The 24201-nt window shown below is 39.6% G+C and overlaps 1 protein-coding gene across 2 annotated transcripts in view; it reads left to right on the top strand.

Moving 5' to 3' along the window:
* Nucleotides 1–563: 563 nt before the first annotated feature.
* LOC122769398 (dematin-like) overlaps nt 564–24201 on the top strand; it is a 40412-nt gene continuing 16774 nt past the window's right edge. The window contains exons 1-9 of one of the 2 annotated variants that reach the window (XM_044025915.1): nt 564–696; nt 6050–6111; nt 20682–20747; nt 21610–21641; nt 22533–22610; nt 22694–22822; nt 23215–23259; nt 23366–23585; nt 23852–23896. In XM_044025915.1, the coding sequence (XP_043881850.1) occupies nt 21612–21641; nt 22533–22610; nt 22694–22822; nt 23215–23259; nt 23366–23585; nt 23852–23896 (547 nt within the window). In that variant the 5' untranslated portion in view covers nt 564–696; nt 6050–6111; nt 20682–20747; nt 21610–21611. The remainder of the gene's footprint in view (nt 697–6049; nt 6112–20681; nt 20748–21609; nt 21642–22532; nt 22611–22693; nt 22823–23214; nt 23260–23365; nt 23586–23851; nt 23897–24201) is intronic. The other variant, XM_044025914.1, reaches the window with a different exon arrangement.

The raw sequence follows: 24201 nt of genomic DNA, 5'->3' as shown, positions 1-24201 counted from the left end.
AACATACACTTTCATTGTTATGCAGATGACACACAGCTATATTTATCAATGAGGCCAGATGAAATAAATCAGGCTGTTCAACTCCAAAAGAAAATACCTCCAAAAGAAAACACAGCGCAACGTGGAAATTCTGCAAAGTGACGCTTACGGTCTTGGTCTTGTCTTGGTCTCAACCCCTCAAAGTCTTGGTCTTGTCTTGGTCTCGACACAGTGTGGTCTTGGTCTCGACTTGGTCTTGGTTTAGGTGGTCTTGAGTACAACACTAGTCAAATCACAGATTTTCTCTGTGTACTTTGGTGCAGGGTGATTTTGGTGACTCTACAATGTACAGTGGCAAGCGTCTGTCGGCCTTTGTTGCTCATATTTCAAGCAAGTGCAGACGCACACAGACAGAGCCGCCAACAACAGTGCTTATGAAGTAACGAAGTATATCAGTAATCAATGAATAAGTGATAAAAACAACTTGTCATAATGACGTAATTATTACACATACCTGCGCATGCTACTACAATGCTGCTCTAACGTGTTCAACTCAACCCGCCCCCACTGTGTGTGTGTGTCTCTCTCTCTCTCACACACACACACACACACACACACACCGCTGTGTTATCACACACTTACACTCAGTGGCTGCTGGGAAGCAGCTGATTACGGAGCTGCTGGATGTTTGTGACAGACTCTGGTAACAACTCACAGGTAGGATCCTGCAGATGCTTTATTTGATCAGCCGTTTAATGTGATCGATCGATTGCTAATTATATTCAGCCCGAACACGTCATATCAAATACACTTATGGGGCTTTTTTAAAGGGATATTCCAGAGAAGGTCGATGTCTTGATATGCAGTGAAACTGGACAGTGTGCTCTCACACGCTGACGGATTACGGATAATGTGCGGATGATTGTTTACGGGACTTTGGTTCGGGTCGCTCCCCCGGCTGTGGTCCCTGTCGTCCGGGGTAGCCTGCGCAGCTACTCGCCGCGGAGCTGCGGTCCACCGCAGCGGGACAGAGGTGTCCTGTTGTCCCGCCCCCTCCTCCTTACCCCGCGTTTATTACATCCATCCTTTTGTTTTTGCCTCAGCACACGCTGGTTTATCAGAGTGTGATTATCAGGCAGATATGAATCAGTCAGTTTGTGATGATATTCTGATGTTATGTAAGAGGCTGCAGGGGAGTGAGCACACGGAGGAGAGGAGGGAGGATGGATTAAGGAGGAGAGGATGGTTTTATGTAACACTACCTCAAATCTGCCTAGCTCACCAGCAGTACAACATCTATCAATCTATCTATCTATCTATCTATCTATCTATCTATCTATCTATCTATCTATCTATCTATCTATCCATGGGCATCATTGTTTAAATGTATTATTTTTTGACTCTGATATTTGAAATCTTAGTGACACAAACTTATTAAAGAGGCAGCAGTTCACCAACTTAAAACTAAACGCACTAATATTCTCTATGGACTTTGGTCTAGAGTGAGTGGTTTCCAAACTTCTAACTGCAAGATAAAACAGCAAACACATTGTTTAGATGTCACAGATTGAAGCCGACTTATATTTTATTTATCAGGTGAGCCTTTTGTTAAGTGTCTAAAAACACTTTATCCATGTGTCCCCATTGGCTGCATGCGTGTCTCTGACAGAGGGCGCTCACAGTGAAGTGGGTGGTGTATGTGTTTGTGCCTCATGCAGCCACATTTCAAAAAACGTCAACTGACTTTAAGGATGATCATTGGTCTTTGAGTGGACTACTGTGAGCCACTAAACAAGGGAAATCCTTTAGAAGAATGCAATTCCTGCCATTTAGGATCAGCACAGTGAACCTACTCTGATACAGTATCTATTTACTCACATGTTTGTTTCTTTCCCTTTAATTTCCTCATCTGCATCATCTGCTAATGAGCTCACAGTGCTCTGCTTCAAATATCATTACACAGAGAGTGTGACAGCTTGAAGACATGATGTAAAGTGTAATAACTCTGTCTTTGTCCCACTGAACTGAACAAGGCTCTGAATAATAGACTTCCGTCCTGTGGGAAATATAAAGAACCTGCTGTGTGTGTGTGTGTACGCGTGGTTCAGGTATTTCTCACCTTGTGGGGACCTAAATATGTGAGGACAGTCACATGGAGGATTTGTTGTCCATAGACCCAAGTCGCAAAAACTCATTAACATCTGTTTTTTGTCTGCACTTGGGATAGATACAGTTATCATTCACTTTGTAACAAACACAAGTTTTTATAAACTCTTGACCTGATCAGCTGTAATGTAAATATGATACTTGGGTGGACAAAGTTATATTGTCATCTTTATAGTGTTACATTGTGCACTATTCAGGCAGCACCAGTTTTGTATAGTTGCATAAAGTACCTCAAGGGATGCTTGAGTAAAAGTATCTTACTAGAAATGTACTTATAAGTTGAAGTCACCTTTTGTAATATTACTTGAGTAAAAGTATATGACACCCTAACCCTACTTAAGTATCAAAAGTAATTGACATAAAATGTACTCAAGTTTTAGAAGTAAAAGTAGTAGGAGTTAGAATTGAGCAACAGTAGGTCAGTGGTAGAGTGAGTTCTTCTACTTTCAACTGGAAGCTTGTGGGTTCACTCGAGGCTCTGCTAGTATGCAGGGCCGGCTCTACCTAATTTTGTGCCCTAGGCGAGATTGCTCTCGGTGCCCCTCCAGCAGATGGCGCTCTAGGCGACCGCCTATATCGCCTATGCCAAGAGCCGGCCCTGCTAGTATGTGTCCTTGGGCAAGACACTTAACCCCCGGATTGGTCTTGGCGGCTCTGCCAGCAGCAAGATGGATATGCGCTGTATGAATGTAAAAGTGCATGGGTATGAATGGCAAAGCTATAACTTTGAGTGGTCATCAAGACTAGAAAAGCTCTTCTACTTTGATTTGGTAGTAATGAGTAATAAAGATAGTTAGGGGAAGTGTATTGAAGTAAAGGTACACCATTTATTTAGTAAATGTGGTGGAGTAAAAGTAAAAGTTGCTGGAAATATAAATTACAAAGAAAATACAGACACTTGAATTTTGTTAGTAAGTACAGCAATTAAGTATTTGTACTTTGTTACATTACAAGACTGCTGCAGCACTTTTAAATGATTCAGTTACAGTTACATACAGTTTTACTCACATTGGAAAAAAAACAGGTGTTGACACTAATTTGGTGTAAAAAATATATTAAATAAACCTTGAGATGAGAGTAAGTTTCACTGCAAGGTAGTTAATGTTAATTTGAGTGAACACAAGCTGAGAGTATTTTTCCATTCTCTTCCAGGAAAGTGGAGAGTGGTGGGCTGTGCAGGAAAGTTCTGTCGAAAATACAACTTATGAGAAACGAAAATAGTCAGCAAGGGATTTAGTTTTTGACTGATGAGGTGAAAATGAAACTACAAAGCTGTTAGTTAAGTCACAACTGATAAGACTCAATCAGGAAGCAGCTCTGAGTACCTATTCTCCTGGTCCAGACTATAACACAACCCTGCAGTTTTCAAACTAAAATAGAGCCAGCAGAGTTTTCAGACTGCTCTGTTTTAGCGGTTCACAAACCTTCAGATAGTGTTTGAATGAAAACAGATAATGTGGATGTAGCTTAAAGCTATCCTTACCTTTCTGGCATTTTTACACTTTTCTTTTGTAATTTTAAATTGCTTCTAATAAGCATATGGCACACTAAAATGTAAAAGAAACCCACCAGGTGTTATTTCATTTTCATATATTTTTGATAAAAGTCTGACTCCATTGATTTTTAATCTCACATTATCACCGCATGCGTTGGGGGAGGAGGGAGTGTCAGACATCACAGGCAGGGCAAATTTTTAATAAGATCTGTGAGACATGCCAGAAAGGTAAGGATTGCTTTAAATGAGTGCTGTCAGTTAAATGCGTTATTTATTTTTTAAAATGTATTTACTAGTTTTTTGTTTACAAATTACAGCATATCAAACACTATTAGATGCAACAAGGCAAACGTTTCTCCCCGTTCTCCCTCCCATCCCCTCCTAAGGTGTTAAAACAATAAAATTATAAAATAAACTTAAAAAAAAATCAATAAATAAATAAATAAGTAAAAAAAAACTACATAGACACACATACATATGCACACACTCGCTTCAGCTAAATAAACAAATATTGAAACCAGTTATAACATTGACACATTTCTTAGGACATTATATCACACCACATGGACAACCTACTCTCTCATAGCCTTCTCCTGCTGTCGCACGTTACCAACATTGGCGTCGTGTTTAAAAAACATATAAAAGGTTTCCAGATGTCATCAAAAACATGTCTTCCGTTTAATAATGTAAGTCATCTTTTCCAATGTCATGTTTATGCCATCTCTTTGATCCACCTTCCAATTCTTGGTCCATCAACATTTTTCCAATTAAGGGAAATGATACGTTTAGCTTGTAATATACACATATCTACAAACCTAGATTCTTTACTTTGTAATTGTGGGATAGTTGGATACATACCCAGAAGAAAAAGCTTGGGGTCCATTGATAACTTCTTAGCTAATATCTGATCAATCATATTAATAATATCTTGCCAGAAGGAATTTATTTTCACACATTCCCATATGCAGTGGTACATCGCCCTCTTGCATCATTGCACTTAATACATGTATCGGGGATGCTTTCATTAAACTTACTTTTACTTACTGTTACTGTTAATTGTTTGTTTCTGAGCATTCATACATGCCCCATTCCAATCTTGTATTGATATTTCTTCACCTATATCTTCCATCCACAGTCTCAACTTATGATTTGAAGATCATCAGCCCCGGATATGAGCAAATCATACAGGGATGAGATTAAACCTCTGCCATAACAATATCTTGTAATTGCTGTGACAGAGATATTGTCTCAATAAAGCAAGCCGATCCACTTTTCTATGTTGATAAGGGCATTACAATGAGAAAAAATGCCATTAATTGCGACTATGACATTAATGTGATTAATCGCGATTAAATATTTGAATCGTTTGACAGCACTAGTTTAATGTAAGGTGAATAAGTCAAGTCGAGCCAGTGGAAACAGGCTATAACAACCAGAGACTATGCATCCATTCTCTAATGGAAAAGAGAACAAGAGGACATTATAATGGTGTCTTCCATTATACTAAATATAGTATGTTTAGAAATGGTAATACATTATTCTGATTTCTGTCTAACAGTTCTGCACCACTCTCTGTGCTGATCTGGGTTAGGGTTAGTGTGTGTTTTTCTCTCATTAAACAAGAGCTTGCTGACGTCTACATCTGCCTAACTGTTGCCTGAATTTTTATAGTTTATGGAGCAAAATGAGTTTGGTTAATAGTTTTTAATCACTGATTGGTCGTTTGCCTGCACAGGTGTGGATGCTTTCTGTGGCAAGGTTCATGTGATTGAGTGCTAAAACAAAACTACATGTGAATAAAAATGACTTTTATTTCAAGGTTATAAAGGTTTCAGCTGTCATCTATTTTTCAGAACATCCGGGTTTCAGTTTCAGGTTCATCCTCATTAATGGAATCCTTCTGCACTCATGCAGTCTCTCACTGTGCTGTGTGGGTGCTCCCTTCTATTTATGGACATGTGAGTCATCTTGACTCATGTTATACATATAAAATGTGCTCCTCTGAGACTCTGCTGTAGCACAAATAGGGCAGTGTGTTTGCCTGCAAGATGTTAGGCTCAGCTGGATTCTTTTGGGTCTATGTTTATGTATTCCACTTTTATTACTGTATTAAGCAACGCTGAACACAAAGACAGGTCAAACTTGTATTGTATTACTGTATTATTGTAAACTTGAAATTGTATATTCTTAGTGGAGTTCTGCAAGTTCTCAATATTGTAGGGCGACACTATCTGGACAAGATCTCTGTCAATTATCTTTTACCATGTATCTTATACTGTACTATAATGGGAAATTGCAGCTGTGCTGTCACTGAGCAGCTACAAACTCATCAGTGGACGTCCCCTAATTAAGGACTCACACCGGGATCAGGGCTAAACGTACTTGATGGGACATTCTAACATCTTTCAGAATCCTTTGTGTCCCAAGTGGTTCCTGTAGCTGTCATAAAGGTGCAGCAGTACAAGACTCCAGTAAGTACTCCAGTAAAGTATTTCCTCATAATAAACATGCTCTGAAAAATAGATTTCTGTAAACATTGCAAAGAGAAAACACAGTAGTGATACAGATACAGCTCTTTAATGAGCTGTATCTGTATCACTACCACAATTTAATAGTTTCTTCCTTGTGCCATAACCTAGAGAATTTAATCCAAATCTGTCATTAACTTTTTGAGTTACGCTGCCCACAAACAGACAGATCAAAAACATAACATCCTGTGTGGCAATAATAACAGTCTGCTTATTTCAGCTCAGTGTAGTGTAGCTGTTTAATCCCCAGGTTGTAAAAAAGCAGAATACTCCTTTAATTAATGACGGCCGTGTGGATCTGGTTCAGTGTGTACCTGTGGAGGCCGCAGCCCTTATCTCTTAGTACAGCAGGGGGCCATGGAATGAGGTCATGTGCACTGCCAGCAGTGGTGCTGCTGGTGTGTGCGTGTGCTGCAGCTCTGTGACCACTTGACCATTTGACGTCAGCTCCTTCAGTACAGGAATTTTAAGTTGTGTTTGCTGATATGACAGATGATGAACCAGCTTTATTACAGAACAACAGTTTCTACCTAAAGACAGAGCAGGAACTCTGAGGACGAGGTGTTCAAACACAGTTTAAACCTAAATAAAGGAGGAAGGAAGCAAGGGAAGATGGGCTTGGGGGAAGACAGAGGGTAGGAAGAAGGATACAGTGGGGGATTTAGCAGAAAGGAAAGTGGGAACAATGTGAGTAGAAGGGAAGGAGAAAATTAAGGTGTGTGGGGTGGGGGTGTTACAGGGTGAAAGGAGAAATAAGGAGACAGGAGAATAAACTAAGGAAATGTGGAGGAAAGGGAACACGGGAAAGAAAAATATGTGAGGAGGAATGAGACGGGAAATAGGGAAGCTTCTCTAAATCATAATAAACAAGTTTAAGACTTCACGCACAAGATATAATATTCTATGTTTTCAGCCAGTGACAGCAGCCATTACCTTTGCTGTATCAGACTGGGTGTGGTCACACCCTGCAAGCTGAGATAACAGCCTTCCAACACACACACACACACACACAGCACACAGAGTTTTAGAGTTTCTGATCATGGTCAGACACCAAACACAAAGACCTGTTCACTTTAAATTTTCTGAAAGCTTCGAGACCATGATGTCCTGTAAATGACTTTCCATGTTCCAATTATGAGTTAAGGAGTTTGAAATACAACGTGGTCACAGTGAGTGATGAGCCATATAGTGGCAGAAAGTTAATATCTGTATAATATGTACAGCCTGCCTGGATGGATGATAAAAATGGTTGGCGATTCATTTACAATTTAATTAATTGTTGCAGCCCACGATACCAATAATATCATGATACAATGATTCTATGATGAGGATGAAGCATCTCTCAATGTAGCTTTCTCTTCCATTATCCCACTGTAAACTCCCTCTTCGTCAGCCAGGTGACTTCTGCCCACGTTTCCCTCTAACATTTGAGCAGCGCCACTGTGAGGAGATATGAAGTAGCGACGATCGAATCTGGCAGGGACTTTTTAATTTAGAGTGCCTTCATTTATTAATTAAAATATCGGTATTTGCCCTGGCTTATTGATTATTGTATTGCAATACTATATATACACATATTGTTGAGGGCCAGGCCAAATTTGAATTAAGTTTAATTTAATTTTATCTCTTTTATCTAAAAAAGCAGTACATTTTATTGTTTTGGTGTAAATTGGGAAGCATACCAACACACATTAAACACAATTACTAACCAACTCTATTAAAAATATCAAATGACTACACTATATAATGAATAGTGCAGTGAATATATTGTCGAACACAACCCCCCCGCCCCGCACAGAGCACACCTGAGGGGTATTCCAGAAAGCGGGTTATGTGAGAACTCTGAGTTTGTTAACCCTGAGATGAGGGAAACTCTGAGTTATCCGTTCCAGAAAGAGAGGTAACTTAAACTCTGGGTCTGTTACTGCGGTAACTTACTCTGTGAACATAACCTGCTCGCTGGCAGGTTTACTATAAGAAACCCAGAGTTTCTACCTGTCTTCTCCCACACGAAGAAAGCAGTTAGACATGGATTGCCCATTCATTAGAAATCCAATCGACATCGAAGCCGTATTGATTAGAAATGCATTACGTCGTGAGAGAATCTTCCGACCCAGATTAGACGTTTTGATTAAAAATAAAAGACAAATTCACATGTGATTTGGTTCTTCTTTATTCCCTAAAAGTACAAAAGCAACAGTCAGGATTTGTAATATAGTTCCAACTATTAACATATTTCACATATTCACCTGTTTCACAATGCACCCACCTCAACTGGCGTTCAAAGTAATAGAATTTACAAGTCTGTTTTTCTGATTTGCTGGTCCAGGTACACCATTTCTTTCTCGGTTTTTTGAATGGTTTTCATTAGGTGCACCCTGTACAACTCTTTTACCGGCAACTCGGAAACATATGGACGACATTTAATTCCTGCAGTTCTACATAGAGATTTAACATGGTATTGACCGAAAATCTCACTGTGTCAAGCTGTGCTCTAGAAGTTGATGGACCCTCCTCATGGTGATGCCCAGCCATGTTCTGTTGAAGGACAAGAATGTGCTAGTTTGTCCATTATCTATGCTCATCACTTCAGTGTACATGTCAAACTCCAAATTCCACTCAAGAATGTAAATGAATATGAATGGGTAGAGCAGTGCCAGTAGCTATACATAATATTAAGACACACTTCAGTAGGCCCCTCCGGATCTCTCCCTGTGGCAGCAGACAGCGTTTCCTCATCATCATCCTCCTCCTCCTCCTCCTCCTGTGATGCAGGAAAAGATACTGTTTCAGAATACTTTGAACTACCATCTGAGGCAAGATCTGAGTATGGAATACTTACAGCTGCAGGGTTAACAATTGTTTCAGTCGGAGGCTGAACCAGGCAGATTACACCATCCACAACTGTTGGGTGGGTGGATATATATTTGTTAAAAAGGAGGCATACATATACACACACATACAAACATATACACATATATGTATATGTATATGTATATGTATACGTATATATATATATACATATACATATATGTATATATATATACACACACATACATATATATACATATATACATAACTATAGGCTATGGTACGATCTTACGGTTGAATGTTACGTCAATGGAATAGTACATTCAAACTTACGCGTTGACTCGGGCAGCAATTTTCTCCCATGCGGTCTCTCTCTCCTTCGCTGCTGCAGCTGTGTTGCATTCGCGGCGAAATATGTGCTCATATTCTCCGTAGGTCAGCAAAAGGATCTCCAACTCCTTCGCACTGAAATAAGTTGATCTTTTTTTTTCTCGGTTGTCATGGTGACTCGTGGTATCGGGGCTCCATTGATGATGGCTTTTTATAGTGGTTGTGCACGCGCGTACCTCGAGGTTAACATACTCAGAGTTGATTGAACTAACTCAGATCAGCTGTTCTGGAACCGGATACTCAGAGTTTCCCGACTCAGAGTAAGTCAACTCAGAGTTCAGGGATAGACTCAGAGTGTGTTGAACCTGCTTTCTGGAATACCCCTCTGGAGCCTGTTTCAGAAAGCAGGTTCAACAAACTCTGAGTTAAAACCTTAATTCTAGGTTGACCAACTCTGAGCTGTCAAACTCTGAGTTTTCAGTTTCAGAACAGCTGATCAGCATTAGTTCAATCAACTCTGAGTATGTTCACTCTGAGTTAAGCGTGTTCGTTAGAAATGAAAAAAGCCATCATCAATGGAGCTCTGATACTGCGATTCACCATGGCAATGGGTAAACAAAGAGCACAGCCTCCATTTTAATCCATGTGTGCAGAAATATGAACACATGTCAACGACCATGATATTTATCTTCAAAAACAGGAGGGAAGAGACGAGTCAATAAATGAACACTATTACATTAAGTGTTTTTACATACAGCGTAATCCACTCATTCATCATTTAACAGACTTTAATTTCATTAATGGATGTTAAAATGCTGCAGTCCTACCATTATGTTACGTTTGATTTGATATTTATTCAGCTGTAACCTGATGAGACACAAACTGAACATGAGAATATGGATCAAACTGATAGTTTACTTATGGACCTATGATTATAGAGACCAAATGAAGTGTCCGTGTTCAAACTGATTCACTTTTTTGACTCTATTTTACATTAAAACATTTTGCTCAACGCTATTTCATGACTATATTTCCACGTGTAAATATAAACACAGTCACTGAAATGCTGTCAAACATTAAGATTCAAAAAATCACTTCTAAACTACAGTGAAGTTAAAGTGTTTCTAGCTGCATCAGAAATATTCACATCAGCTATATTCTCCATCATGATGTGATCTCTGATAGGAACATTTCACAACCTGACACATGAGGTCTACAGTACCAGATACTGTCTACAGTGATGATTAGCCAACAGTAACCAGCCCTCTCACCTCCCCTTAATGAGACAGGGGGGTGAGAGGGTATGTTGCCGGGGGTAACTGACCCAGTGTTAGTACCTGCTCCGGCAAGTAGGTACTATGCGATGATTGGTCAGACTACCGGTGTCTGACTGGCCAGAGTCCCGTCACAGGAAGAGACCTCCCACACAGAAATCAAGCCGATCAGCGCCGAACCGTGATCACTACTACTACTTAACAATCAACGTGGGTTAATCTCCAACAACTACAGGGAAACCTCTATATTTAACAGGAGTCTTTTAAAGTGGAGTGGTGTATTTATGGACATCTCCGGCAATCACGAGCGGCATCACAGACCGCTGCCGCTGTAGTCTGTGGAGTAGGAGGCTGTACTCCAGAGACGTGTGGACAGAAATCAAGCTGAACAGTGCCGAATTGTAGATCAGTTAAAACTACTTTACAATCCTAAAAACGTGGGTTAATCTCCAACAACTACAGAAGTCTGGTGTAAAGTCACTAGTCACTCGTGTGTGTGTGTGTGTGTGTGTGTGTCGTGCAAAACAAAGTCACCACAGTTTCACGTAGCCGTCCATGGATGACTCTGCCCACGTGAAGTCGATAATTTTTTGTAGTGGAGATGCAACCTAATCGTGCCGTGTCGAGCCGGTGGAAAAACGCCAATAGAGTCACTCATTTGTCCACGCTTGCCTCAGAACTGATTTTATCACAAATTTCTCTAAAAAATGCCAAACACACGTAAAAATAATCCAAGGAAAGCGGATGAAGCTGGCGACGTTAACGATGCTAGCACAGACCGCACCTCGCTGGATGGAGAGGAAGAGGAGGTTGCTAATGCTTGCCCAGGTAGATGACAAGGCTAACATTTTAGCAGCCATACACTTAACTAGAGTGGACGTCTCTACTCAAATACGAGAAGTCATAATATCCAATCAAGAAATAAAAGAGATAGATGTTTTCTTTGAAAGGCTGACCTCGGCTGAGACCCTCATCAGCAAAGCTGAAGACGACATCTCTTCACTGGCTAGCAAAGAGTCATCCCTTCAAAATAAAGTTCACAAGCTCACCCTGTAACTGGATGATTTGGAAAACAGACATCGACGGTCCAATCTGAGGCTGATCGGTCTGAAGGAACTGAGGGGGTCGATTCAGTGTCATTCCTTTAAACCTGGCTTCCAGAAGTTTTGGGTTCGGATGCAGAAGTCCCACCCCTGATCTATATGGACCCAATAATGATGATCCAAACTTTTATAATAATCTGTTCTTATGAATATCTTCATTATAAAGAGACATAATAATTGGCGGTGACTTCAACTACATTCTTCAGGTTCAGATACCTCTCACCCAAGAAGCAGGAAGATAATACATCGGTTTATGCTTGAACTTAAAAGATATTTGGAGAGATAGAAACCCAATAAAGAAAGAATATTCATGTCACTCTGCTAGTCATAATACCTACAGCCGTATAGACTATTATCTAATTTCCAGTACAGTTATTTCTAAAGTTAAAGAATGTTTGTATAAGGGCATCCTATTATCGGACCACGCTTTAATCTTGCTTAAGTACTCTAAGTGTACTTTAGTGCTTCGGCTGACCTTAGAGGTCAGACTATTTGGTGTCTGAAACCACTTTGGTTACAGAACCCTAAGTTTTTGGAATTAGTCAGTTTGAATATTGATGACTACTTCCGTCTTAACACTACTGAAACATCCACAGCAGTAAGCATAGGAGGCCTTTAAAGCCTACATTCAGGTCAGATGGTAGGATATACTAAAAATAAATCAAATAAACAATATTTACAGATGCTTGAACTTGAAAATGACATAAAGGAGCTTGATTTGAAAATAAAAACAAACAATAGTAGTGAGGCACAAAGAAAACTTGCGATTTGAAAGCAAAATACAATATAAAGCCTCTCCAGGACAGATCAGACTGAAGCAGACTTATTATGATCAGGGAGAGAAGGCGGGGAAACTTCTTGCATGGCACATAAAAACACAGCAATGCGAGAGAAGGATAAATTAGATTATAAATACAAATGGAGATAAGATGATAACCCCCCGAAAGATTAACAATCTCTTTGAGTCATATTATTCACACTTATACTTATCTGAAATAAATATAACCACTGAATCTCTCCACAATGTTTTTGATCAAATTAAAATCCCTTCACTTAGTGAAGAAGCTAAAGCTGAGCTTTACAAAAAATGTAATTTCTTACGCTATTGATAAAATGAAAGGGGGAAAGGCTCCTGGTCCTGATGGACTTCCATTAGATTTATATAAAATTTTCAAAGATAAATTAATATCCCTTCTATTCGATATGTTGGTGGATAGCTTTCAAGCAGGCGCACTTCCTACATCCCTGCATAATGCTTTCATAATTGTATCATTAAAACCTGGGAAACCACCCACAAAATGGGAGTCATATCGCCCAATCTCATACATTCTGATGCTAAGATATTAGCGAAAGTGTTGGCACAGGCTGGAGAGATACCTGCCTCTTCTCATTGATCCTGATCAAAATGGGTTTGTCAAGGGGCGCCAAGCTTTTCATTGTGTTCGCCGAGTCCAAAATACAGCACTACTGTCTCTGGAAACAGAAAAAGCTTTTCGACTGGGTTGAGCATCACTATCTCCATGAAGTGCTTTCTCGTTTTGGTCTAGACAAATATTTCTCCACTTGGATTAAAATATTATACAATAACTCAGTTGCTTTGGTGGCGACAAATAATATAACATCCAAAGGATTTAAACTTGCAAGGGGCAAGACCCCTTTTCCCCACTCCTGTTTGTGCTGGCAATAGCCATTAGGAGCAATCCAAATATTATGGGTATTAATATAAATAATATGAAGAATAAGATTGGACTATTTGCAGATGACATTGTTGTGTTTCTATCCCATTTGGAACAATCAATTTTGGAACACTTTCTGCTTGACATTATTTGGCTTATAATTGTAGGGTTGCTGGTTCAAATCCCCACCTGGCCAAAAGAGCTGGGGTACATCTGAGCAAGGTACCCAACCCCCATTGCTCCCTGGGCACTACTCAGTGTGGCAACCCACTGCTCCTAATTCTAGGATGGGTCAATTGTAGAGGAATAACTTCCCTAAGGGGATTAATAAAAACTGACTTTAACTTTATGACAGACAATCAGTGAGTTTACATGCATGTTAAAAGTTGGACTAAGACAATAATTTGGTCTGCTAAATGTCATATAAACACGTTTGTCAGACTAGAATTGTTTGTTATGTTAGTCTTAGTCAGACTAACATACCTGGATAATGTGATTTATAGTCCGATTACTCCTGCTTGCATACGCTTAGTCAGACTGGAGCCAGACTTGTCATTCGGCCCATGAACCAAAATTTTCGGTCTTTCGACCTGGAAGCTCTCCCAGATCATACGGTGGTCTTACTTCAGACAACACAACAACCACAAGAGTCATGCTCTGTCTGATTTGTATCACAATCAACATGTATAGCAGGTACGAAACATACAGAACCACAGCATGATCCATCTCACCATCCATGAAAACAGTACATTTCGTCATACGCTGTTTGTTTTTCTGTGACGTAAAGGTCAACCGGATACTGATTTGAGGTGGAGCCAGACATACATGGCAAACAAATCAATTTTCTCCTCCACATGTATACTTGGAATTGGCAAGTTGTCCTATTGCCTGTTTAATTCGGTCTACAGCCTTAGATCGATTAAACTGTGCATGTAAACATTGACTGTTGAGGTAAATTCTGGTGGTAAAATCCCCCAATCCAAAGTCCTTAGAGACAGGCAAGCAAATAAAACACACTATTACCTTGAATATAGTACACATTTCTACAGGTTGTTCAGTTGTTTAGTTAAATTTTCTTGTTACTTGAACACATTTAGTTTGGTGGTTGATACATGCCGCAATTCTAGTAAAACCACCACATTTATCAGCTGCTGGATTAGAACCAACAAAACTGCTGATCACCTCAGTGTGTGTGTATACAGTATGTGTTTGTGCGCATGTGTGTGTGTGGGGGGGGGTTATAAATCTGAATGTAAGGTCTGCATGTTCTCAGGACCTGCCTCTGTGTTCTCTGTGTTAAAAAGCAGTGACCTGCACTAACGACCTCCTCCAATAATGAGGTAATTAACGTGTTTGTGTCTGCATATGAAGACAAAGCTGGACACCCTCTGCAAAAGTCAACCAGTCTCTGACAGTCATTGAAATGAACATGGCCCTGAACTCGTCCCTGAGACTTTTGAAACTCTCATATTAACAGTTTCACATAAATTAATACATTCTTCAAATAAAATATATTGACAAGAGCCTATATCAAATCAGATTATTCTTTTTTTTTCCTCATTGTGTCTTTCAAATCAGTATGGACAAGTGAGGTCAAAATTCTAAATAGATTTAGCTTTAGGCTACATTTTTATTTTGATTTCATTTTATTTTATGCAGCAAACTGCTGACTGTGAATGCGGCGTGATTCACCCAAAAGATATGACAACATGAAACCACTGATTAACTCAGTTGCTTCGGTGGCGACAAATAATATAACATCCAAAGGACTTAAACTTGCAACATGAAAAGATATGACAACATGAAACCACTGATTCACTGTAGCTGTAGGATAGGAGGAATGGGACAGTCAGGCATGACAGCCAGGTGGAGTGTAGAGTGTTGACTATGTTGTGTTGTGTTCAGTATGTTGTCTTATGTTGTGCAATGTTGACTATGTTGTGTTATGTTGATTATGAGTTTATGTTGTTATGTTGAGCATGTTGTGTTACTACTTGAAGCTCTTACTTACTTCTAGCTCTTATTTGTACCCAAATGTTTAAATGCACTTTTGTAAGTCGCTTTGGATAAAAGCGTCTGCTAAATGACATGTAATGTAATGTAATGTGTTAGAAGCAAAGTGATAGACAGTTACTGGTGACCAGCAGGGTGGTAGTGGTCTGATGGTGGGAGGTCTATTTTAGTGCAACATCCTACTTTTTGTCTGTCCTGCACTTCTGCTAGCTGATTGGGTGTGTGGGTATGGTTACCTAGCAACCCTCAGATATCTTCCAGCATTCCTGTCCCAGTAGAGTCACACAGGCAGACAGAAAAAAGGAGAACAAGGAACAAGAGCTCAATAACCGTTTGCTTGTTTGTTTGTTTGTCTGTTTGTTTATTCTTCAGACTCTTGCTACAGATACAAACCAGTGTCTGTGAACATGTGCTTTGAAGTGTTCAGGTAATTTTTGTGAAAATCAAAGCACATAGTGAGTTGTGATCTGATTCCCCCCATTTATTGATCAGATTATTGATCACCAGGAGTCATAAGATCGTAATTGATCTCTCTCCAGAGGCACATGGAGATTTGTGTCTTTCTTCAGTGCTGCTGACTGCTGGCCTGCAAGGGTTTCCTTTTAGGACCACAATTTTAACCCCTTAACACATAAACATTTTATTTTACCCTTCAGTAAAGTTGATAATGATGATGATGTCAAATAAACAAATAAATCAAATCTATTTTATTTGTATCATGCCAAATCACAACATGCATTATCTCAAGGAGCTTTACAAATGTACACATTGTGTGAGTTAAATGACAAAAATGTGTCTCTTACATTGGAATTGGAGGCCAAAGAACTGACATTGAAAGTGACTATGGTCAGATAATGTTTCTCTATAGACATTTAGTACAACAATTTTTATTTATTTCTCTAACCTAGTGCCCAGTACCTAGGACATGTGGTTGACTGCATGCCTTGTGGCGAGTCCGTGACACTTGGCCTGCAGTATATTTATTTTTATTTATTTGTTTTAAGAATATGTGGTGTGGGCAACCATACCGGACAGGGGTACAGGGAGTGGTAAGACAATGGGAGGGAAAGATGGGGGAGTGAGCGGGAGGGAGAGAGGGAGAGAGAGAGAGGTAGACTATCAATGATAGCATATAGGTTAGTAGCATGAAACAATTGAAATATATAAAACAGACAGGACATACTCAACAAAACAAAACATAAACAACTTATGACTTACTGACATTAGTAGGTTAGTAACAGGTTAGTAACATTAAACGGTTGAAATTATATAAAACTGACAGAACATACTCGACAAAACAAAACATGACATTCATTTGTAAAACAGGTACAGTTTCTATAGTAATCGTTAGCAACCACATAAAGAGAGGGTATCCGGGCTTACAGCAGCCATATCAGTTTAGATTTATCTTATAATGTATTGGGATGTGTGTGAGTGTGTGTGTCCGTGTGTGAGCGCAAATATCAGTGTATATGTGCAGGGATTATCATTTGGTTGGAATCTCAGTGGGGGACTGAGCCAGTGCCCGGCCAACCCCCAGCAGTGGGCCGATAAGGATCCAGGCGTCTAGGGCACCCAGCAGTCACACAGGGCAGAAGAGACCTGCAGCCACCAACCTCCAGGATAGCTACGCATCCACCCCGTAAGAGACCAGTCGGAGGAGTCCGAGGCAGAGGCCACCCCACCCAGGGTCAGCCCGAGGGAACAGGTGTTGATAAGACCACAGACAGAGGCCGAGTCAACCCACACCCAGGCAGATCGCAGAGGCCCAGGTCCCCCGCAACCAGAGCCTGCTAGCATCCCAAGGTGGTGCCAGCCCACCACCGGGGCAAGCGGAGTCCCCCCAGACTACCCAGGCCAGAACCTGCCACAGCCACCCTCACCGCCCACCAGTGACTGACTGCACGCCCCTCCATCCCAAGGAGGGACAGGTGGAAGCCCAAGGTAGGGGGGCCCCCAGACACGGAAGACGGGCAGACCCCCAAGCCAGTCCAGGACAGATCCCACAAGCAGAGGCCCCCCCACGCTACCGTCCCACAGGTCAACCCCGATCCACGCCCCAAAGACCACCAGATAACTCCAGCTCAGCAGACCAAACAGAAAAGACACATTCACCCACCTGCCCTAAGAAATATAGTGCCCAGGTTAAATCAAAGTCAGCAATTGTTTTTTTACGCAAGCAGACAATCTCTCCATAGAGATGTGCGTTCTGTATTGGCTTAAACTTATTTAAACTATATTTATTTGATTTAAATCACCCAATATGCATATTGTGGGGGAAGGTGGTATGGTGCATCCGAGACATGCTGTGAGGTCACAGGTGTGCATAGCCATATAGCATGCATGTAGCAATCTTCTGTGTTTTTATTGACGTTTGAACAGGTATTTGATTGTGAGAACCCCATTCTGAACATCCTTTGTCTTGTGAAGTGTGTTCTGTGGAAGATATTCATTGTAGGTCTGGATTTTTTTTATCATTTTGAATGATCCCATTTTGTGCTTGGCAAAGACATTGTGCAATCATTTTCTGTTAATAGTGCATGTGTTTTTGGACACATACATTTTAGAAATTGTTTGATCACTGGAGGTAGTTCTACATCCAATTTACTAGTTTTTAACCTCACCTGGATTACAGATTTGATTTGTAGATATTCAAAAGACATGTTGCTGTTCTGAAGTGGGATGAATTTGTTATGTTGGATAATTTGTTTCAGGTGCCTTGTACCTTTTTCTTGCCATGATTTTAGTTTTAATGTTATCTTATTTTGCAGGATGTCTGGATGATTCCAGATTGGGGTAAATTTACATATATGTGAGGACCCAGAGAGTTTAATGAATTCCCACCAGGCCGACGGGGAGGTATTTATATTTACGCTTTTAAAGCACTGATGCAGTTTGATGATTTTGCCTACAAATGACAGATTGGAGATTTGAATTTCTTTACAGAGTGTTTCTTCAATGTCTAGCAACAGTAGGTTGGGTTTAATCCATTTTGGACATACTGAAGCTTATTTGCAAGGAAGTTATAGTGCAAGTTTGGAAGTTCCAGACCACCACAGGCTTTTGCTTTTTGAAGGGTTTTTAAACTAATGCGTGGTGGTTTGTTTTCCAGAGGAATTTAGTGATGGCAGAGTCTAAAGATTTAAACCAAATTGGTGAAGGCTGAGTGGGGATCATTGAAAAAAGGTAATTGATTTTTGGTAAGTCTTCCCATAAGTGATGTAGGTAAGGAATTCCATAGTAGGAGGTCATCCTCTATTGATTTAAGTAGTGGAGTATGGTTTAATTGTGCTAGATCTGACAGCCTGGAGGAGAAATGTATACCCAGATATCTGATGTTTCCTGATTTCAGAGGACTGGATGGTGATGATTTGAAGTCATGGTTGATTGGTAGGATAATCGATTTTGTCCAATTCATTGAGTAATCTGATATGGCTGAAAATTTATTAAGAAGTGTAATAGTTTCAGAGTGAGTGCTTTTTGAGTTTTGGATGAAAAGTAATACATCATCAGCATAGAGGCTTATTTTGTGATGGAGTTTTGTTGTTTGAATACCTGTAATATTTTTGTTTGCGTGAATTGCAGCTGCAAGTGGTTTAATAAAAATGGCAAACAGTGACAGAAAGAGTGGACAACCTTGTCTAGTGCCTCTCTGGAGGGTGAAGCTTGGAGAAGAATCCAAATGTTTGCATTGTAACAAGGAGGAATTTCCAGTTTACTCTATCAAATGCTTTTTCTGCATCTAGTGAAACCACTGCTGCTTTAAGTTTATTGATTGCGCAGTAGTCTATTATATTTACTTATCTGTCCGTATTATTTGTTAATGAGTCCTGTCTGGTCTGGGTGGATTATGAAGGGGGTGATTTTTTTCTCCTTGCTAAGGCTTTGCAGATGATTTTGAGATCTGCGTTTATTGAATGAGATTGGGTGATAGCTGGATGGGAGTGAGGAGTCTCAGGTTTGAGGTGGAGACAGATATGTGTTGTGTTTATGTATGTGGGAAGAATACAGCTTTCCTTCATTTCTATTACCGTTTTATAGAATGTTTGTACTAATGTAGACCAGAAGGTTTTGTAGTAATGTGTTTATGTCTGTACTAGATGCGTTATTGTTTGATGAATATAATTTTTTTATAGAAATCTCAAAAATTTTTATTTATTTCTTCCGGTGTATGGGTTAGTTTACCACCCCGTCTTTTATGGAGTGGATAGTTGTTTTTTCTTTATTTAATTTAAGTTGGTTAGCTAGGTATCTACTGGATGTATTGCTATTTTCAAAGTTTTCTAACCATAATCTCTCTAGTTGGAACTGTGTTTTTCTTTCTATTATTTTGTTTAATTCGAGTTTTAATTTTCTTATATTGTTCAACAAGTGCTCATCTTGGGATGCAGCATAAGGTGTCTCTTATGTTTTTATTTTATGTTGTAGTTCTGCTTCCACTAAGTTTTCTTTCTTCTTTTTAAATGAGGAGTACGAGACTATTCTACCCCTTATAACTGCTTTTGTCTCCCAGAGGTGGTGTTGCTGGTCATTAGTTTCCAGAAATATTAACCACTCTTTTTCAAAGTATTTGATGAAGTTTGGATCATTTAGTAATGATAAATTTCCAATTTCTGATTGGTGGTGTGATGGCCTTATTAGTTATATTTCATGAAACTAGTGCATGGTCTAGTACAACAATTTCAACAACTTACAACATTTGCATTAAACATAAAACTAAAGCACTACAGTTGCGGGTTTGAGCATAGGTTGGACAGTGTATTTATAGTGAGTGTCCTGCCAGTGTATTCAATGTTTCAGATGTTGCAGGAAAAATAAAGATTTCCTCTTTGAATATAATGACATTGTACTGATCGGAAAAATGAAGCCTTCACAAATGAACCTATTAATTATTCAATGACAATGACGCCAGACAGCAGAAAAGCTCAATACAGGAGGGGACTGAGACAGTTTGATTGTCTCAAATTACCAGGACATCTAAAACAATAGACAAAGTATTTACTGCAGGTTGGTGAACATCCATAAATACGTAAGAAAATAGCAAATTCCTGAAACAAAGGATTTTTTGAAATTGAAGCGATGACAATGAGGAAATTAAGAAATAAAAATAATAATGATAATAATAATAATAATAATAACAACAACAATAATAATAATAATAATATATTCTGTTATTATTATCACCATCAGTCAACTCAGTTGGTGTTTTTTGGTGAAACTGGTACAAAAAACATATTTATTTATTTATTAATTTATTTATTTCTCAATGTTGGATTGATTGTGATCTTTGATTTTTTTTTTTCCAGTTGCTAATCAAGCTGAAGACCTGAAGACGAACAGATACAGACATGATCCCTTTTTCTCTCTGAGAGGTAAACACACACACACACAATTTTTGATAATGTGCAGGACTTTTCCCATCTCTGATGGCATGTTTTCCCAAATCTGTGTGTGTGTGTGTGTGTGTGTGTGTGTGTGTGTGTGTGTGTATGTGTGTGTGTGTATGTGTGTGTTGCACAAAGCCGTTGACTCTAGAATAATCTCTTTGTGTCGGTCAGTCATGCCAGACAATACAGAACTGATGATGGCAGCAGAGCCATGCACACTGAGGGCTGTATTAACTGTTTACATCAACATAAAAAAAATTGCTCACATAGAGGTCTGTTCATGGGGCGTGATTTATTTTTAGGAGGGGGTGGCATCATAAAGGTTGCATTTCCTCACTCACTCACTCACTGACCTACCTTTAAGTAGAATATTCCTGTTCCAGTAAAATGTCAATGTTTACTGTTGTGTTGTTGCTGCATATACAACATCATATAGTCAGCAATGGGGCCACACGGTTGGTGTAGTGGTTAGCAGTCTTGCCTTTGCAGCAAAAAGACCTAGGTTCGAGTCCCAGTTGGAACAAGGATGCATGGACTTTGCTTGTCCATGTGTGTGTGGATTTTGTCTGGGTTCTCTAGCTTCCTTCCAGACTCCAAAAACATGCAATATGGGAATTAGGTAAATTGGTCACTCTAAATTGCGACAGGCAAACTGTCCAGAATGAACCCGCCTATCGCCCTATGTCAGCTTGACACAGCACCGCCCTGCGACCCTCAGTGACCCCAGACCCCAGTGGAGGATAAAGCGGTAGATGATGGGTGGATGGATATAGGCAGTAATGCCTCCTGGTTGTCTTCAGTGTCACGCACACAGAGGTATTTAATATCTGGTTGTTTTTCCTCTCAGGAATGGACCAATCAGTCAGAATGATGCCAAAGGTAAACATTGTTTATGCATTTGCATGATATTTAAAAAAAGACCAACTCAACTGCATGAGAAGGCAATTCTTTGTGTGTCTGCTGGCGGCCATGTTCTCACTCAATACATTTTCATGCACAGTTAAGTCAGACTACAAAGTTGTAGCTCATCGGCTTGTCCCAGTATAGAAGCACTATCAACCATGGACTTTAAAATATTAAATTCTTTAAGCTGGCAGAGCATAAAATCAGTCTCCTCGGCCTCAATTGTTGTCTGATTCTTCTGTGTTCCAGCTACTTCTGTTATGTTCGTGTTTGAATCTGGAGGTGGGAAATGTGACACATGCACAGAGAACATCTTGAGCTCAACTGTGGTCAGGCTGAAAGTGGACATACAATACAATAGTATATAAAAGTCATTTAATTCTCAATTACAATATCTGGGTGTGACTGAGAAATTTGATTTAGTACCATCACAACAGGACTAACCTGTTAACATATATTTCAAAAGTCTAACACAATAATATGTTTTTTTTTATAATTTCTTGTAAATGTACTGGGTGAGAACAAGCCTCCGTGTCTCAGGCTGGTTCGTGGTATGTCAGCAAATGTGTCAGACTGTCAGTACCTCATACATTACAGTCAATGTCAAAATAAATTTGGACTTTGTCTTTACCATCTTAGCTTCACAGAGTTGCCTGCATCACTCCTTTCTTTTCACATCAAATTTTCATAAAAGTTTTCAAAATAGTGAATAATTAAAAAGATAAATAAAAAGATTTTAAACTCTTAACCGGGAGTTACTTTAGTAAGTTGAAATTTAGAAGAAATAATGAGTAAATCAATGGAAATCCTCTGTTTATTTGATAATCAGTTTGTGGTTGACCTCTGACTGTTTATGTGCGTTTACAGCTGACTCAGACGTCTCCAGGCAGTGTGTTGTCGCTGAGAGGGTCTAACATCCCAGGATCCCCTGCTGCTGCTATCGTGGTGAGACACGCAGGCAGATCAAGATATTATCCTTCAGATTAATCTTGAGGCAGTAATCTATAATCTCTGCTGCCCTTGTTCAGGCCAGAGTGGAGGATGGGGTTATTGGCTACAAGGACTTGGCAGCTTTGCCAAGAGACAAAGCCATTCTGGATATAGAGAGACCAGACCTGATGATCTACCAGCCACACTACAGCTATAGTCCGCTGGAGGTGACATCACAATACTGTGATAAACACAACCAATCATTTCACTCAGACCACATGGAATGATTAGAATGGTTTACCTGTGTGTAACTAACTGACCTGCCTACCTTTGCATATGACCAGAATTACAGCTGAAGTTTTGTAATTCTAAGTTATCGGTCTGTGGTCAAATCAATCATCAAACCTAGCTATAATACTAACATCAACCACCATTGTCATTGTGAAATTTTGTGGAACCTGGAGCACACTGAAATCTGGTTTGACATACGACTTTTAAGGAAACCAGACGGCACTTTCAACAGTTTCACCTCATTTCTCTGTTTTATGTAATTTTACATTAAATTATGGACACTGTAAAATATGACCTCAAGTTACATGTATATTTTTCTTTCCACCAGAGGTCTTTGTCACCACGGTCCATCTCTCCTCCTCCCTCCCCAGACGTAAGAAAAATGACTATGGATGTTCTACTGCTGTCTTTGAGAAACACACTGACCTCCCTCCTGCCTAACTGACCTCTGATCTCTGTGTTTTTGTGTGTGTGTCAAGAACCTGTCCAAGGAGTGGCTGGAGACTCGATCGCCTGGAGGTTCCTCTCCTGGTTCCTCCATCCAGACCAGCAGAACATACAGCTCACACACACCGTCAACACCACAAACGCCACAAACACCACAAACACCACAAACGCCACAAACGCCAAACACATCAAACACATCAAACACATACTCCTCTGGTAGTAAGAGCACCATGCAGCACTTCCACAGGCCAGGTAAATATGGCTTATTAAATAATATGAAATATATGTTTCATTCTTTAATGCTGTTGTTTGTTTGATCACTTTTGAGGTTTGAATATTAAATTAGGAAAAAAGAGAATTTCCAGATGAAAATGCGTTGTGGATGCTGAGTATTCATAATGAAATATTAAAAATATACAGATATTGTCGTTGGCAGCTGTCTTCAAAATAAATGATCAGTGAATATTTTGTTTACACAATCTTCTCATTTTCTTTCTCTCTTTCTTTCTTTTTCTTAGCAAATGGTAACAACATCTATAAGAAGCCCCCCATCTATAAAAAAGGTACAGTTTGTTATGTTGATGATTTAAGCTGCTGTATCTATTCACATGTCATCTGAAATTTGTATGTTTTTACATGTCACATGGTAAAAGTGTATACGTGGAGTTTTTTAGTTTTTCAGAGGATTATGTCTAGTCTTTTGTTTAAAATGTTTAAAATGATATCCAGGGTAATTCAAGGATTCCTCTAGTCTGCATCTCCATCTGTCCCTAGGCAGGACATTTAACCCCAAATTGCTCCATTCACATGGGTGAATGGCATATTAATGGCAGAACTGAGAATATTCTGTCGCAATGTTATAAAATTA

This window comes from Solea senegalensis, linkage group LG5, assembly GCF_019176455.1.
Source record: "Solea senegalensis isolate Sse05_10M linkage group LG5, IFAPA_SoseM_1, whole genome shotgun sequence".
NCBI lineage: Eukaryota > Metazoa > Chordata > Actinopteri > Pleuronectiformes > Soleidae > Solea > Solea senegalensis.
The sequence above is the reverse complement of the archived record's forward strand: the minus strand, read 5'-3'. Positions and strand labels throughout refer to the sequence as shown.